This window comes from Thunnus albacares, chromosome 1 (genome assembly GCF_914725855.1).
Source record: "Thunnus albacares chromosome 1, fThuAlb1.1, whole genome shotgun sequence".
Taxonomy (NCBI): Eukaryota; Metazoa; Chordata; class Actinopteri; order Scombriformes; family Scombridae; genus Thunnus; species Thunnus albacares.
Genome location: NC_058106.1, coordinates 3455981 through 3474799, shown reverse-complemented (window position 1 = coordinate 3474799; position 18819 = coordinate 3455981). Strand labels below are relative to the sequence as shown.

Genomic DNA, 18819 nt, shown 5'->3' with positions numbered 1-18819 from the left:
TGAGTTAATATAATCTGTAAAGGTCATAGGCTTTGAGGCTTTTTCAGCTATTCAGTAATATACTAAATGTCAATGTCTTCATGTATATTTTACAGGTTTTTTTTTTTTTTTTTTTTTTTTTTTTTTTTTTTTTTGACAAAGTTGAACAAATCCATCCTTCAACAGGCAGCTTCTGTCATCACTTCAGGGAAGGCTTCGTTGGTGTTTTGCCAAATGTGCTGAAACTTGCCAGGGTAAACCTCCCCTAACAGTACACTGATGCAAGACAGGATGCCCTGGCTGAAGATCTACCAGGTAGTCACCTTGCTAATGAACCTGACAATAGATCTGCTGTAATTACCACATTGCATGTTTGAAATTGTATGTGATTGTGAAAGTAGGATATTTTTCTGCATTGGAGGGATTGACTTAAGGGCCGGGCTTATCCTCTTGACATCCATCTTCAGAGAAAAGATTTAACACTACATCACTATGGGAGAGGTAGGCATCTGTATAGTCCTATAATACTAACTGGTAGACCTCGTGTAAATACAAGCAAAGTTAAAGATAAACTGTCTCCAATAGATATGCTTGATTTAAACCTTAACTTTTTTGGATGTCTTCGGCTATATTAGTATTTTGTTTGCTTATTCTTTTAATGAGTAAGGTATGAACAATGTAGGGAAGGTGTAAAGCCCACCTATCTGTTCACAGGAAATTTTCAGTACAACTTTGCTATAAAATACATAAAGATATGAAAAATGTCCTTATCTTAGGTGCTGCAAATCATCAAAAATACTGTCAAACTTCAGGACTGATCACCAGGAAGTGCTTGTACTGTACATTAGAGGCTCTAACATAACATTGACAAATCTGATTTACTTGCAATAAAAATGCCAATGAAGTAACCAGTTTACTTATTGGTTAAAAGTTGTAATCTCCTTTTTGCATGTTTTTCTTATGTAGGGGTACCCTGCTACACCCCATCCAACCATACAACTGATGGATGATGACTGGAAAATGGCGACCACTGGAAGAAGGACCAGTGTGGTGAAAGTAGATGGAGTAGGCATGTGTCAGTGCACAGGCCTTGATGAAGCCTTCAGTATGCATGTCCACTGACCTTCCTTCAGAGGTGCTTGTCAGTATCCTGAAAGTGTTTTGCATTTAAAACTGATTAATTTGTGTACCTTTACTTTTATGGAGTTTTGATTCACTCAGTGATTAATGAATGGCTCCTTAGGCCCAATGCTTCAGCTTAATGTTGAAAAGAAACACTTTTTGTCATGTGCCGGAACTTTTTAAGGACAAATCAGTTCTAGCAGAAAAATACATTGATTGAAATGGACTGAAAAGGAATTGGTTTATATGTAAAATATTGATATTGTTAAAATATTTAAACTAATTGTTCAAATAAATTTTGGTGAATCATTTTAAATGCTTTTGTCTCTGAATGTAAGGATACGTTTTTGCTTCATAAAGGTAAAATGACATGTCTTCAGAGACAATTGCAAAACTCTCCTCTTCACCCCTCTCCAGCATCACCATCAGGTTCTCTTGACATGTAGAAGCTCCTGACATTCATGTTTCTTTTTACTGGAGTGAATGGAGCTGAGCGACTTGAAGCTTTAGCTCAATCTGACAGAAACTCTAGTCAGAAAAGTGTCTTAATTCACCTGTTTTTGCATTGTGGGTTGGTTGAATTTTTAGTTATAGAGTGCCATAATTAATCACTATATGGAAACTTAAAATGCTTAAGGAGGAGAAAATTATTTCTATGAAAGTCAACAGGTACTCATAAGTCTTTTTCACAGCAGAACTTGTCACAGTTCACCCTTTAAGTGTGTCAGCATGCACAGTGCCAGGGCCCTAAAACCTGCACATATAAATGGAATTCAGCCATGATTCATCTTATTAATTACAACTGTGCCTCTCTTGGAGTGACATGTTAAAATATCTGAAATGAAAAATGTTCCATACCCAGACGCTGAAACGTTAGTTTTATTATTTACTCCTATGCTTCCCCAAGGTGACGTGTCAAAATGCATTTTGTCACTGACAACACTAGATGGTAGCAATTTGTTTCATGACACACACAAATTGATTTCACTGTGAAAATTGTATTCCCACACGTTACATGTGAAGACAACAACAATGGTCATGGTGATGTTGATGACCAAACCTCCCATAGCTATAGCTTGCTAGATCCAAGAGCACATAGTAGTGGAGAGTGACTACATACATTTAAGTACAATTTTTAACATACTTGTATTTACATTTCATGTTACTTTATACCTCTGCAACACTACATGTTGGAGGAAATATTTTACTCCATTCCATTTATTTGACAGCTGTGGTTATTAGTTACTTGTAGGTTCAGGTTTTACATACAAAACATATGATCAGGTTATAAAATATGACACATTTTTATAGATTAACAAGAGGCCTACATAATGTCTGTAATGATATTGATGTCTATTAGGCCTAATATATCTATGTCTATCCATCTATCTATCTATGTTTCACCTCCACCAGCATTAAAATGCTGCATACACAGTAATATAATAACAGTAATATAACAAATAATAACAGAAGACATATTATAGGTAATTAAGTATAAGAGGAAATGTATAGGTATTCTAGAAAACATGACGTAGTCCTTTAGTAAGCTGCAGTTGTTTTTGTTGACTGTTTTTTATTAACTACAGATCACTTTATTGGTTGTGAGGACATTTCCGACGCCTTTGAAGTCGGCGTTTCTCTCTGCTGCGGTTTCCTCCGCACAGCAGCCGTCAGCCAATGGGGTTTGAGAAGTGGCGACATCTCTGCAATTCAGGAAACCCTCTCCTCCGCCGTCACTCAGTCAATTAAGCAAACCAAGTAAGTCCTACCTCCGGTTTTTACTTTCAAAATAAAACTGCCCATTGTCTCTGCCTTTTTGATAAACAAGGGGATAGCCTGGGAAAATGACTCTGCAATGATTTAATAATAAATTGTATATACCACTTGTCCTTGATAACTGTAAAGAATAAGATGATTTGTGACTAGGCCTTGGCTACTTAGGCTAAACAACCTAAACACTTCAATGGAGAGGAGTATGATTTAACACATTTATATGTAATACTGTACATTTGGCCCTCTAAAAAAAACTGAAGGTTTCCCTTTTATAGATTGTGTGTCAAATCTTTTACATGACTCTTCATAGATCTTCAGTAGATAACGAAGTAAACACAAGGCTCATTTAAATCCCATTCGTAATATCTTATATACTTACCAGATGAATAACAAAGCCTACATACCTTAATTGGGCCAATCTGAGCAGAACAGATTTGTGTCAATGTCAGTATTTTGCTTCAACCATAAATGAAGCAGGCCACTGTTTATTGTGTGTAGATAAGTTATCAATTACATTTCAATTCTTGTAGTATAACAGAGGATGTGTTCATGTTGGAGTCCTTTTTTTGAGTATTAACATAAGCTGCTGTCACTCTTTGAGCCCTCACTTACTAATGTGCCTTCAGACACAACACTAAAACTTATATAAATCAATTTATTCTTGAATGAAATAAAAGAAATAAACAGAACATCTTGAAAACATATCAGGCTTTTTTTACCGTACCTATATGTAGACCCCCAATAAACAGCACTGAAGCTGCTGTCTGAAAAAGTTGTATCAGTAATATTTCTCTCTCACTGATACTATTAATGTTGTTCGTTTTGTATTAACCCGATATAAACTAATACAATTTAAGAAACAAAAAGTGTCCGTCTCAGTGATAGGAGATAAGTTGACACTTTTGTTTTTACGACAATCAAACTGCTTCCGGTATCGTCGCCCTGAGCTGTGTTAACTTGACTCGGCTCAGGTCTTGCTGCAATCTTGAACGCTGGTGGTGACTGATGAGTGCAGTGCCGTGGACTCGACTGGCTCTTTCTTTAGCGTAGTCATCTCCAGTTTTATTTAGTGTTTTACGGAACATTTTCTCCAGAGGTGAAGCGTTTACTCGTTTGTCGAAGATGTCTGTGGCCGGGCTGAAGAAACAGTTCCACAAAGCCAGCCAGGTACGGAGACGCCTGTTATTGCTCCTTCATAACAACAATTGTTTGGATGTGAATCGTGTTTGCAGCTAACGGTACACGGAATTTACGCTTCGGGTGATAAGAAAACATAAAAAGTAGCCAACTTCAAATTCTTTTCATTTAATCGATTCAGACACTGTTTCAAAGCGTTTGAAGCTGTCTGTGAAACGTTACTTTCTCATTGAGGTACTTGTATACGGAGACAACGTCACACCAAACTCCCTTTAAAAATCTGAACATACTGCGTATCCTCTCACATAGTCAAACTCATATAACTTGTTTGACTTTATATAAGGCCATTTACCATTTACTGAAATCCCACGGACATTTCGGCGTAGTTTTTGACGCATTAATTATTTACCTCGCAACCCGTTACTTTAATAACTTCTCAAATGTTAGAGGAACAGGTTCACGTTGTTACCAAGCTACTAGTGTCGGTGGGGAGACGTTAGTGATGTCATAATATCAAGAAAGGTTGTAAGAAAAGTGAAATACTAATGAAATCTTTGTTTTATGAGTATGAAAGTGTATCCTTATTATTTTACCAGCAGTGTTACCAGGTCACACAAGACTGAACATCTGACATTTTCTGTTGTAGTTTTGCGTGACGTTATTCTGAATCTCTGCATTTGAGACCTTGAGAGGGACAACACGTAGGCTTCGTGTTACTCTACAACGGCGGTATTACAGTAGCTATTAAGACTATTAGCTAAACGTGTTCTGTCCGGATGTTACGGCAAATGACCGATTATTCAGACATTTTCATCATAAGTGTTTCAAAATTGTCAGACCGGCAGCACACTTAAAGGATAGTCTGTCTTAAACCAACAGTCAGGTGCCTACATGTACACTGACAGAGGTTGTACAACCCTAATCTGTAATCATTCCTCCTGTTCATACTGGCTATTAAAAGATCCTTCAAATATGCTTTCAATGTAAGTGATGGAGGCCAAAATCCACAGTGTGTCCACACAGTCATTTAAAAGTTGATGTGAAGCTTATATGAGTCTTCATCAGTCTGAGTTAGTCATATCAAGTGGATATCTGACACATTTACAGTCTTTTTAACATCAAATTCCCTCTTTGTGTTTCCCTGTTGAGCTGTGGTGGAGGTATAGAAACAAAAAGAGGGACTTTGACACTAAAAAGACTGTAACGGTGAAAGATATCTACTTGACTTGACTCATTTGGATGCTGAAGCTTCACATTTGGGCTCCTGACTGTTGTTTTCAGACACTCTTGAAAAATTGTGAACCTGTCCTTTAACTTTAAAGGCTGGTAGAATGACATGGAGCTATTAAAAACATTGCAACAGACACAGCATGGTGATTGTATCTGTTGTTTAATATCTGATTGAATACTGTTGTAAAGCAATTACGTCACTCATAAAAAATGTCATTTAAACAAGGCTGGTGTGTTATTCCCACAGTCTTCCGCCACCAAAATACATCATGGTGGGCGGCAGTGAGTAACTGTGAGCCAGTTCTAACATTTAGCTTACATTTCATTGGAATGTAATGCTGCTTGGTGGATCATGTGTTTGTCTGAATGAGCAGTGGCTCTTTGTTGAAACCATGAAAAGCTTTTGCTGGTAATGTAAGTAAGCCAACACCAGAGTTGCAGGTGGAAACTGATTTAGACTGGAGTTTGGCATGAGGTTTTCTTCACAGGTTTGTTGTCCATCTGTTAGGGGGTTTCTCATCATACATGTAGCCTGCTGGTGCATTTGGTTGTTGGATACAGTGGGGTCCTGCTACCTGACCACAAAGTGTTGGGTGTTGGTTTTGGTTTGGGTGGTGTGGTTGTGGAGAACTTTGAGACTGGGCCAGGTTTGTTTTTTCTTCCTCTTTCTCTTGCTGACTAAAGTCTGCATCCATGTGTGTAACGTGTTTCAAGTATATAGCGAATGGGTTGCATTAGTGTGTGTAGTCGGGGTCACATTTCACATGTCTATGAGTTGTTAACAGCTCCACCAAATAGTGATTTTTCCCTCTAAACTTCTCACATGCTTTCATTTCAATAAATATTCAAATGATCCAATATTTCAGCAACAATCAAAGATTAGAGACATTTTTCAAAAACTGAAAACAGATTTGTGTATCAGAACTTTGTTTTTTCTTCTTTCCTCTCCCATTAATCATCTCACCACCCCTCAGATTTATCTGCTGACCCTTTGGAGGGACCCGACCCCTAGGTTGGGAACCACCGGACTAAACTAGCTAACTGTATATAAGGTAGTGTAAACTAGCTCCACCTCCAGCAGCTACAACAGTAACATGCTGCTCTAACACTGATGCTTCACTATTAATAATAATAACAAACAATAACTTATAATAGTGTAACAAAGTAACTCCTCACACATTATGTCTATCATCTAAATCCTGCTGGAATAGTTTCTTATACGTAGCTCTGCTCAGCCTCTCTGTGGTGTTTTCAGTTCAGTAGCTGGTTTGCTCACATAGAGGACGGTGCAGGTCTGGACCTGTCTGATTGGCTTCATGTCAAGTCACCTAAATATTTCAGCTCCTTGTTCACATAGTATGTGACCATATTCATGTTGTCAGTTGTTGATACAGCAGACTGCATGACAGGACATGTAGTATTTACAACTTCAGTAACAAAATACAGGATATGGAGACTTATATACATTCATTAAAGAGCTCTGTCATTTGAAAACATATCCAATGACCTTTTAAGGATTATATTATCATTTTGCACATTCACCTCTAAATCTAAATATTGCTATTTTTGAAATAATTTTTGTATAACTGGTTTGTATCAAAGTTTGTAATCATGCCTGATACAGTTACTTCTTGTGAAGTGGTTTCTCTTTGTCTTATTTAGAGCTCAAATACAAATACTTTGCTTTTCCTTTCAGTTCTGTATTCAGTGTTAACTCTCTGTCAGTGAAACTCTTAACTTCATACAGATGTTTCAAATTAAAAGCCCAGCAGGAGAGTGAGAGCTTACGGATGGCCTTTTAATGTGAAACATCTGCAGGAAACGTCGAGCATCAGCAACAGGAGTTTAACATCGAATGAAAAGCTGATGAGTACAAAGAAACTGGAAGTAATAAACGTGTCATTTTTTATTTTTAGAGACAAGAACATGAAAATAACAAAACAAGATGAGAGTCTACTGTGGAAACAGGAAGCCTCCTCACATCAACTGTCTCTAATGCAGGCCTGCTGCCACATGTCTTTTTGTGATGTTAAAGAATTTAATAAAGAATTTGGATAATTTACAGTATATTTTTATTCACAACTATTTGCAGATGCTTCCCTCAAAATCCTCAAAGCCCTACCTCATCACTAGTAGAAACTACTTCCTCCCACTCACATTTGAACTCACGTAGCGTCTCGTTTATCATTGAAATCCCCACAACAAATAGCATCAGCTATCTAACTAGAGAGCGTTGACGTTGGTGATGACCTTAGACTAGTATCTGGGTGAATCATACATCGGGGCAAACATCGGAGATTTATTGTCTTGCTACTCAGAGTCTCATTCTCTCGTCCCTTCACAGCGGAGAGGAAATCTCATTTTGGGCGTCTGGGCTCATGCAGGGGAATATGAGCGTCATTATGTATCTGATTACTTGTGAATTTATTCCCGTGCGCGAGAGCTAAATGTCAATCTGCCACATCCTGTTTGTCTTTCGGTGCTCCTCATAGTGGCCCGTGTTGTTGTTGTTGTGGTGGTGGTGGTGTGTGTGTGATCCCCTCCATACTTTGATCAGTCTTAATTGGACATTCAGTGAGAAAAGCAGTTTCTCTTTCACAGCCTGTTTTTATGACATAGCCTCAAACGGAGGTCATGCCGAGTTGTCTGCTCTCACTTCTTTTTATTCATCGCAAACACGTGAAAAAACACCAGGCTCTCCCTCCGTGGGCAGCGATTTCACATGTAAATGCCGCCCATGTACCGTACCTGTTTTTCCGCGGTGCCGGTTTGATCTCGGTGGTATTGTTCTCTGAGTCATGCAGTGACAAACAGTCGAAGCCCAGGTTGTAAAACAGTTCAGAGCTTTTTCTAAAGGTTTCAGTCACCCGCAGTGCTTCCCTGCTAGTGGAAAAAACGGAGAAAATAACAATCAATCAGACTTATCACACAACCGCAAAAAAAGCAAACAATAGATCAGTTTTTAGAACTAGCTATTTGTCATGTATGTCAAAAACACTGTTTGGTATTTCACCTGTTTCCTGAAGTGGAAATGGGACAGTGAGCAGATGTATGAATCTCTCTCAAACAGTGCAGGAGATAACTGGGAAGGGAAACGATGTCAAATCCTGTTTATTTCAACCATATCTGAATCTTTTTCCACTATTATTGGATAAGGGGCCAAAAAATGTGCTGGAATATGATCCCCACCCTATTTAGATAAATAAATAAGTGCATGTGTGTATGTACTGTGAAGTGTGCATCGTGCATAGTCAATACTGATACTATAAAAAAAAAAAACTGCTATTGGTGCATCGTTTAGTCTTTAAAAAGTCAGACACCTTCAATGGCTTGTTTTGTCTGATCAAATATCCAGAACCTCAAGATATTCAATTTACAAAAAAGATATTCAAGAGAGAAAAGCAGCAAATCTTCATATTTGACAAGCTGGAACCAGAGAATCTTTGGTATTTTTGCTTGATAAAAAGACGTAGATGGTAAATCCATCCAGTTTTTGGGAGGAATTATTTTGTGTTTTGAGTTCTTGAAGTAGAGCTGCAACAATGAATCGATTAGTTGCCAACTATTCAATTAATCGCAAACTATTTTAATATTCGCTAACCGTTTTGAGTCATTTTTTTAAAGAAATTCATGTCCAAATTCTCTGATTCCAACTTCTTAAAGGTGAATATTTTCTGGTTTATTTAGTCCTCTATGACAGTAAACTGAAGATCTTTGAAGACGTCATCTTGGGCTTTGGGAAACAGTGATCAACAATTTTCACCATTTTTTTGACATTTTATGGACCAAACAACTAATCAATTAATTGAGAAAATCATTGTACGTTGCAGCTCTATATTAAAGTCAAACTCTTGTATAGTTAGAGCACTTCACAGCTTGAATTGACATGAAACTCTCCTGGTTGAAACATCAGTATAAAAGATGAGGAGCTGTGTTAGAAAATCTCCAGTTCATGGATAAGAAATCAAAAGGACAAGCAAAAAGGTAAAATTGCAATCATCATTTTTATTAAGAACCCTCCCAATAACTGAGCTTGTGAAGGATTTCTTTTATTCTATGTGAAACAAAGATCTGATGTTTTTAATCAGTGTGAACAGGAAAAAGCTGTATGGAGTCCCACTTTTCCCAATCCCTACCTTGACCATTAGGATGTTTGGTACAAAATCTGTTCCTGAGACACAGAACCTATGTTCTAACAGCTTTCAAATCAGAATTTGTCTCCCTGATAATCAGACTGCATTGCCAATTTGTTTTCACCTCACTATTCAGTCTGACATTGTGTTCATGTTAGCCATTTTCTGTTTGTTATAGGGGGTTAGTTTGTCCTAACCAGTCAGTAGTGACTGATGTATTCGTCCAGTCAACGTCATTCTCAGTCGACACAAAAGCGTAGTAGTAGTGGTTGCTAGGAGCACTTTTGTCACATCGTGTCACACACATATGTTGATGGAAGACTTGTTATTTCTGTAAGTTGATGTACAACAACCTGTTGCAATCTCATCCATGCTTGTTGCCATTTTTGTTGGGAACAGATTCTGGCTCTTGCACAGGATAATAATGACGTCTCGTCAGTTTATACAGGTTTTGGTAGTGTGTATGTGACAGCAGGACACAACAAAAGCCATGAATTTAAATAGCTCACTTGAAGCAATTGAAGCAAACACATGTGTAATATCTTGTGTTTATACACTTGTATATTTTTGAGGTCACCTCATGTTGTAAGTTGGTCTGGGATAATTGTTATATTCAAGAAATGAACAGTCATCCAAAAAAATGCGACCGTGAACGTGATAAGCTGTAAGGACATTTGCTTCTGGTGTGTTGTGATCTGACACTGCAGGGAAACATGCACAAGACCCAGATACCAGATGAGCCCTATCTGTCCTGCCTTTATCCAATGACTTGATAACAGCACTGTTGTGTCTCATCTAGTGTGCAAAGTCCACAGTCATTAGTACAGGTGGAACCCACTGTCAGAGGAGTCTGTTACTAATACTCCTGACGTCGTACACAGAAACAGGAGGCAGTGTAATAAAAATTCAATTCACTTACTCAGTTTCTCTTTCCTCTACTGTGATTTGCACTTCACTCCAGTGATAAAGTGAGGATTAACTTGCAAACTTTAAATTAATTTACCCACTTTAGTAGCAGGCGGGCTCTTCACCAACGAATAAGTCACAGTCGTAACAGCTACTTCGCTCTTCAGCTGACTAAAGATGATGTACTGTACTACGTAGGCTTAATATCTTAATAGATTCATTGATAATGAAACAAGTTAGCTGCAGGCCTAAATAATCAAAATGTCTGAATTTGTATTGTACTTATTCCAGTCTGTAGCACTCCCATGAGCGCCATTATTTCATACTTTTATACTTGTGTACTGTATGTATTTTAATGTGCACTGGTATTGACTGTCCTCTCTTAGATGTGACCATTAAATTCACTACAAATTAGCCTGGACTCACCACAGTCCCATAGTTAATGGGACTGTGGTGAGTCAAGACGGCTTATGTAGCCAGCTATCGTCTACATTACCTTCTAAAGAATCTTTTTTATTGCTATTTGTTGCCTTTATTAGACAGTAGAAAGTGCAGGCAAACAGAAAAGGGGCCTAGAGATTAATTCAGTACATCACCCAGCCATAAAGGAGGCTACTGTATTTGTCACTGTAAAGCAACATGGATTCATAGTGCCTGACAAACTCTATTAGTGTCTTGTGAAAACTTTTTGCTGTTGTTGTTGAGGTTTGTTAACTGTTTGTTAATTGCATCTTGCAGCATTAATTACCATGGACATGGGGCAGCCATCATGCACATGCAAATATGTAGTTAGTAGGGATGTGCAGAAAGCCCAGTATTTGTATTTGTATCTGTATTTGTTGAGGCAGCAAAATTATTTGTATTTGTATTTGTACTCAAATGAAAATGGAAAGAGGCTGTTTTTGTTTTTATTACACTTTTAATTTTAGAAAATTAAAGTGTTACAATAAGTGTTCATAAATAAACTACCTTATGAAGGAGGTCCCCACACTGGGTCTTGAACTGGAGTCTCCCAGATCATAGACGACTGTGCTGACTACTGAGCTGAAACTTTACTCATCGCCTCATTGCAGACAGACCTCTAACTAACAAATATTTTTAAAAATATTTGTATGAAACAAATATTCGTAAAAAAAACCCATTATTTGTGCTTTGCCGACTAATGTATTTGTATTCGGGCACACCCCTAGTAGTTAGAAGCAAGTTAAAAGCTCCTAATTACATGGGTAGTTTTATGGAGGTTAGATGTGATTCTGCTTCGGTAGAAAGGTAGAAATGGTTTGCATTTTATGGAGCTTGGTTGTGGAGCGTCTGAGAAGACAACTCTCTCTCCTCAAAAGCATTCATGATATTGCACTCAGTTTTTAAGAGCAACAGAATATGAAAGAGAAAAGAGCGACTGAGAGAGATGTTCAAACCTCGCATACTTTCTCACCTCCACACCTGCTCAGTCACTGCATACAGAGGTGATGTTAGATTGTCTGATTTGGAAAGCTACAAAAACGCAGCGTCGCCCCCCCCCCCCCCCCCCCCCCCCCCGGAAACAGGGTTTCAGACACTGTTTGATGATCCAACAAGGACTTCAGCCGCACAGCATAATGAAGCCTTTATTCACACAGCATTTTAGCTGCCTTTGTTAGAAACTAAACCAAAGTCAAACAGTGGAACAGCGTGTTTGCACGCACCCCTGCAAGTCAGTTATCACAGCCTACAACAGAAACTAAATGCCAGTAGGTAGAGATACAGCTGACACCTCAGTGAAAAGAACGCATCCATCTTTAATGACGGAGTGATGGAGGGACTGAGCCACAGTCGCCTGGTGGCCTGGCAGGCAGGCAGCTTTTCAGCTCATTAACATTTCAACAGCTCATCATCATTATGTGACGCAGCTCCTCCTGTTAATGTCGGTGGTTCTACGTGAGACCCTTCCAGCTGAATAGTCTCCTTGGAGGATTTCCCCAAACAGTAAAATATGATACCAGTAGCTTTACTTTTCCACAGAGTAAAGACTCTGTTTATATCACAGTCTGTCAAGTGGTGTCAAGCTGCTGTCTACAAAAGAGGAAAACTAACTTTATTATATGCTATTTTTTTTTCGGTTCTCAAAAGTAGACAGTGAAAATGATCTGTTGATAGTCATACTCACATCATACCAGCAACATTACACCTTTCACTATAGTTTCAATCCCAATCTGTACAATATGTCACAGACATGAAAAAAATATACATACAGTCAGCCAGCGCAGTGCACACCATGGCAAGGATCCTCTCTGGCAGGGAGCACAGAGGCTCCCCAAATGCAAATGATTATTGATTTCTGAATGAATGGATATTAAGTGTTATTTTTGTCATTAAAAAAAAGGATTTTCTTGGCCTGGCAAGGTTCTCATTGGCCTGGCAGCTCACCAGGCCTGTATAATTATAAGGAGAACGCTGTGGTGGAAATCCAACAGTTTATTAACCAGCATGCTCCACAAGCACCAAACTACTATTTGGTGACAGTTTGTAAATGGTAGCTAATGTCTTTGTCCCACCGGAAAAAAAAAATGATGAGAAACTTGAACAGAAATCTTTAGTCAAGACTTCAAAATAATTTGTGAAAAGAAGGAACAATACACCACAGAAGTTTGGTATAATGGTGTAAAAGTTAGTGGGAGATTGTGGGCACAACCTTCCAAAAACAGACCCCTGATGGAAAAGATACTGTTTATGCTTGTGACGACATGGCAACAGGGGAAATGAGTAGGTATCGTTTCCAACAGCAGGTTCCAGTTCAAAGTTGATGAAATACAGTTCCTTGGGGTAATTAAGTCTACCAAATCTCATAGTTTATCTTTTACCTCATAGCTCCTTGTATATTATGAAAGATCAATGTCCAAAATGTTCAGGTAACAGGCTTTTCAAACTTAGTTAGCAGATTTTATTAGCTGTATCGAATTAAAGTCAACTCCATAAGTAAGATATGAGGTATGGACTAAAGAAAACTCTTGGCTGTCGTCTGGTTAATGTTGCCTCTGCAGCTGATGTTTTTACTTGGCTGAAGATTGATTATAACACAGACCTTCATCAGGTTAACCTGCTGAATGTCTGTCTACTGAAACATTGTTCCTATAAATCTTCTCTTAACTGCAAGTGAAGAAGACACAGTGCAGGAGTTCTTTGTTCTACCGTAGTCGGCCCATGGTCTTCTCCAACGCACCCGTCCATCTACAGGAGTGCAAAAGTTCTGCTGCTTGATGTTTTTCAACTTTAAAAATGTCCTGCCCAGTATTCCCTCACTATTCTTAAAAAAAAAACCCATCAAAAGTGTTTATTTTATATGTGATATATATGAGCAGGCAGTAGACACTATTAACAATATCAGTGATTTAACATCAAGGCTGCTCTCACAGTTCATCTCTCTGACATCACACCAACCTAAACATGGTATGAAAACTATAATGAATGATATAAAAGTGGTATCATGCTTGATTATTTAGCAGCTGTCATTATGATTTCTCCTTCCACTCACACCATGGGGCCTGAGTGAAGAATTATAATGACATTAGTTATGGCCAGAGCTCAACAGCTAACAGCACTACTGATGGTAATGGACAAGTGTGTCCCTGCTCTGGACAGGCCCCTAATGAGGCAATTACCTGGAATAGCAGGTTTAACCCAGGCATGACAGAGGAGGATTAATGCATTAATGTCACGCCATCCTGTCTGATGTTTTTCTTTTTTTTTCTTTGAGAAAATATTAATTAACCTTCTTGTAAATCCTCTGAGTCTCTGCTTTCAGTAGACGGCCTCGCTAACTCAGACGATGGGTTTTCCGACCGTCTGACAGCGGTTTTGATCTCCCGAAACAGAGCGGCGGTATACGGGGTTTTTTTTGCGTTTTGCTCTTTGTTGGTTGGGGTTAGATACATCTGCCTGACTGGCTTAAATGGATACATAAACAAAACCATGCCTGCTACACTGCCTCTTCCTTCCTGCGCACACTGAAACTTGATGAAGAAAGTTCCACCCACGACTCAACTGCCTGAGTACACACACACACACACACACACACACACACGCTTGCATGCACACACAGTGACAACTGTGGTTCCATATAAAACCAGGGTAGCACACACAGACAGTGTTGTTGGGTAGATAAGTGTGTGTGTACAGTAAAGGCTGAATGAATGGCTCTTTTCATTGTGTTATCTAGCCAAGGACATCTCAAGCTTTTCAACTCACAGACAGACGTCTCACATGGACATACAGGAGACACTGCAGGTTTTGTATAAGTGACAGATGAAGTTTGGATTGTGCGGTGTTAAATTGTATAACTGTATGCCTATATATGCAGAGATAATATTTGCTAGAATCTTCCAACTTCCCTAGCCAGCTTTAAATAAATAATAATCACAAACTATTCACAATTTGGGGAGTAGGGGGGGCCTATAAAGCCCTGTCATTGACCCATCAAATCAATGAAGAGCAATTATTCTTACTGAGGGTTTGTTTTCATTAGATACACACACACAGAGTCCAAACCTTTATCAGAAGATTCTCTACTTAACCAGAATGGAATTTATTACAGCTTTGGTATGTGTGTCTGCCTTGTGTAATCTAAGTGTGTCTAAGGTGATGTCTCTGCTACTTAAAATAATTCCCCTCTCAAACAAATGATGGTTAAAGCTCCAGCAGTCTATATATATGTGATATGAAAGGTTAAGCTTGCATGGCTCTTTGTTCTTCATAGACTTTGTGGTATGTTTATTGTACATCTTCAGTCTCACTGCTCTCATCAACCCTGTTTCCTGGACATGTTTCGTGGCCAAGTTTGAACCCACAAACACTTATTTACACTTATTTTCTAGTGTAGACGTTATCACCTATGTCTAATGAAATGTTAAAATGCTGCACCAGACTTGAAGAATATTTACTAGGGCCAGACTGATACTGGATTTTTGGGAACAATGTCTCTGTACGTTTTATGAAGTACATTCAGGATACGTGTGTTTTTTAAACATTTTCAATTCATGCAGACGCATCTTTGTTCCAATTCGCTCCGGGTGATTTTGCGTCTACTTGCGTCTTTCTGTTGACTTTATATGCAATATGCTTGGCATTCTGTCTGAAGACAGTAAAAACTAAACAGGGTTGTAAACAGCGCAGGTTTCAAACTTCTAAGAAAAACTGGCTTTGCAGATGTTTTATGAGGAAGGAAATGTATTCAACAAATTTGTTAGTTTTGGTGCATAACACTGAATTTAAATAAAAACTCCATAAGTTTTAAGTAATCAGTTTAAATCAGTCTATCTCTTATTTGTGTTATCATCTGTGACCTCAGCTCTCTGTATGTTACTATGGGATTCAAATCTCGGATGGTCAAGTGGACCCATGAAAAAAAAAAGACTAGCTAGCCAGAGGCTCTCCTTTTTATAATGCAGGATAAACACACTTCTGAACGTGTAGAAGCTGCCGACGGCTCAGCAGGTGTTGAAATAACAAGAACAGAAAGTAAGGTTTAGCGGGAATCACTGCTAACATTAGCAAGCTAGGCTAACTAGCTTCTCCTTTCCCATTTGGAATACAAACCTAACAGCATGACGGATCCTTCCAGGTGTTTGAACGTTGTCAAAGAACAGATGACTTAAATCGCTAAAAGTTTATACTAAAAACATCGCGGGCTCGTCGGAAAAAAAGCCTCGTATTCATGTTCGCAGGCTGTTTAGCATGATGCCTTCAGCGCAAAGTTGACGATACGTCTCCTAGCAACAACAGTCAACCTCTGCCACACCTACCCAGAGACTTGAAGCTTAGATGCTGTTTCAAATACATCCAAAAACTGACTTATCTTCTTTTGAAAATGGAAAATGATGTACAATAGATGTAGTACCATTATACTTCATATTTCCTTACACAAAAAAGTCAGTGGTCACTGGTATTAGATTGGTAATCGATAGCCAGAGCCATCGGTATCAGGACTGAAAAAGTTGGATTGGTCCATCCTAACTATTTTCTGCTTTAGTGAACATCTTAGTTATTCTGTAAATGTCTGATTAGTAGGATGTCATGTCTAAATCCCCCCACTTATAGAAATAGTAAAAGCTGTGTATAGTTTTGATATCCACTGCACAAACCATCCTGCTCCCCTCCCCTTTGCCTCTGCAATGCAGCTCCTTAGAGACAGAGTTGAACAATATGGCTCTGCAAACACACAAAAAAACAGAATTCCTGCGTACGTGTGTGTCGGCCAGTGATTCACCTCCGCGAGAGATTCTACATTGTTTTAAAGGGAAACTGCTGTTTTCTCCAGCAGAGCGTGCGATGACAATGCATGTCACTTTCCCCGCTACCAGTAGTATGTCTCAGCTGAGGGAAACACGTGGTTTGTGACAGCCTGACGATGAATCACACAGCACCAACACAGACACAGCATCACACTCATGTTTTTCATTTTCATACGACCCTCTGCATTCTTCTCCTCTGTCCGTACCCTGCAGGCAGACAGGCCGGCCTGCCCGGAATGCCTTATAACTCGTCCAGACTAATTTCCCACAAGATCCACCACCGCACTGTGAGACAAAACACTGCACTGAACATTATCTCCACTTTACAATAATTAGTGGGAACCAATGTTAACACCCCGCAAAATCTGAATAATTGAATTAACCTTGCTGTCATTAAATCCAAACTTTCTTATTAACCTTGAAATCTTGAAGTTAAATCTCCTCAGAGAGGTGAAGACGATTTCACTTTTGCCAGTGTGTGTCAAATAGTTTAATGAGTCTTTTGAGTCAGGATGAAGTGACTTTATCTCAGTATTAGTTTGATAAAAGTTTAGGACTGAATGACTTGTTAATATAGACATTTTTGCAGTGTAATCAATACTAAATTTAGGTAACTGAAAGTACACACACATACACTTCTTCATTATGAAAGTGCCTCTGATCAGCTGCTGCTTTCACTGGAGTAGTTCTCTAATAAAGCTGTATTAACCATAATATTGGTTAAGAGCCATCATACACTGAAATAAGTCATGTTTGTTGATTTAAATCATTACCAAATTGAATAGTGGCTCCTTCTAATTCATACAAAGTAATAGATCATGTTCTAATAGGAGTGTATGTTTGATGGTACTCATGGGAGTATTAAATTACTAGTGATTAGAATAGTTTAGCCTGGTGGTTTTTGGACCTGTGGAACTCAATGAACTTAAAGTACCTGTGCTTCCTGCTAAACTTGGCTCACATTATATGCTTCACACACTTTTCATAGCTAAATGTGCTGTACAGTAGCTACAGATGTGGATCCAGATGTGGCATTTTTACAATATCCTTGTTTGCTAACTCCTTACTTAGCCAAGACTCATCAGGGTTTGTTTAATGTGTTTTACACATAAATCAAGTCCTCATCTCTGTACTGAACACAAAGGCATGAAACAGATATTGATCTTCTTATCTGACTTTTTCCCTAAAAGGTCAGAGCGTTCCTTTAACACATGATATGAAACTGTGGTGATATTGTGTTTTCACATTGAGCTCAGTCTAAATTTTGTTCAGTCAGTGTAATGAATCAGATTTGTTATGTGTCAGGCATGTAATTAGGTTTATCATTCAGGAAGCGCACTTTGAATAAGCAGTTTGTTCTTTGATGCGATCGCCTCACAGTGATCAATCACAGCTCATCAAAGAGTGCCATCACTCACATTTTCTTCACATCTAGGCTGTTGATAGCTGCCATGGCTTATGATTAAATTACTGACTGTGTCATTAAAGTGTGAGACAAATAATCATAATAGATAGATTATGAATACACTTGGGGTTGGGTGATATGATATACAGTATATCTCTGTATACTGTATGTAATCTGTAATGACAGATCTCAGAGATTTTGCCACACTGGAATTGTGGAAAACAAGAAAAATGAGCTTGGAGTAATCAAATAAGAGAGGAAGCTTTATCATGAGTCATGGATGTCTTGAGGAGAGCTCACCACCACTGAGTGTGCACATTACTTATAGTTTGCATCGCAACTGGAAGTGTTGCCAGTTGTTCAGTTTAAAAGTCTTTACATGAATGGCTGAAATTTCATCTTTGGAGACAATCTTCCCTCCATTATCAGCAAGCGGTTGTGTGTGTGTACCTCACATTTTTACAGCCAACTATCTGCTTAACGAGACTCAGTATGCCACAGGATGTTGAAATAAGTGGGCTCGTTAACATGGTTTCTTTCTCTTACTCAGCTAAACGCTTAAAAGCTAAGCGAGCAACCTCCGACTACAGATGGGGGGGGGGAAAAAGACTTTTACTTTGTGAGGAAACTTAGACGTGATATCACTGTTCTTCGCCTTCATTCATGATCAGACTCCGCTCCATAGACGCTGTATACTGTCTTACGTCTCCAGCTGCAGCCATTACTCCAGGTAAAAATGCCCCCACCTTCACCCCGAGCCAATCGGAGTAGGTGGTCATTAATAATGCAGATTTTATGTAAATAGCTTCCAAGACAGCCTGCTGGAGGACAGAGGGGAATCTGGGCTGTAAAGAAAGATGGATTTAGA

At 38.7% G+C, this 18819-nt stretch overlaps 1 protein-coding gene and 1 long non-coding RNA gene across 6 annotated transcripts in view; both read left to right on the top strand.

Annotated features, from left to right (window-relative positions):
* The first annotated feature begins 127 nt into the window (after positions 1-127).
* LOC122988019 lies at positions 128-1104 on the top strand. Of its 2 annotated transcripts, XR_006404682.1 has the most exons (3): positions 128-294; positions 401-480; positions 946-1104. It is a non-coding gene; the product is annotated as an uncharacterized LOC122988019 (long non-coding RNA). The 2 variants fall into 2 exon arrangements; XR_006404681.1 differs by lacking the exon at positions 128-294 and having other exon boundaries at positions 303-480.
* A 2708-nt stretch (positions 1105-3812) lies between these two features.
* sh3gl3a (SH3-domain GRB2-like 3a) overlaps positions 3813-18819 on the top strand; it is a 42248-nt gene continuing 27241 nt past the window's right edge. The window contains exon 1 of one of the 4 annotated variants that reach the window (XM_044350713.1): positions 3813-4041. In XM_044350713.1, the coding sequence (XP_044206648.1) occupies positions 3997-4041 (45 nt within the window). In that variant the 5' untranslated portion in view covers positions 3813-3996. Of the gene's footprint in view, positions 4042-16813; positions 16834-18661; positions 18682-18819 lie in introns of those variants that run through there. The other 3 variants (XM_044350786.1, XM_044350625.1, XM_044350868.1) reach the window with 3 other exon arrangements.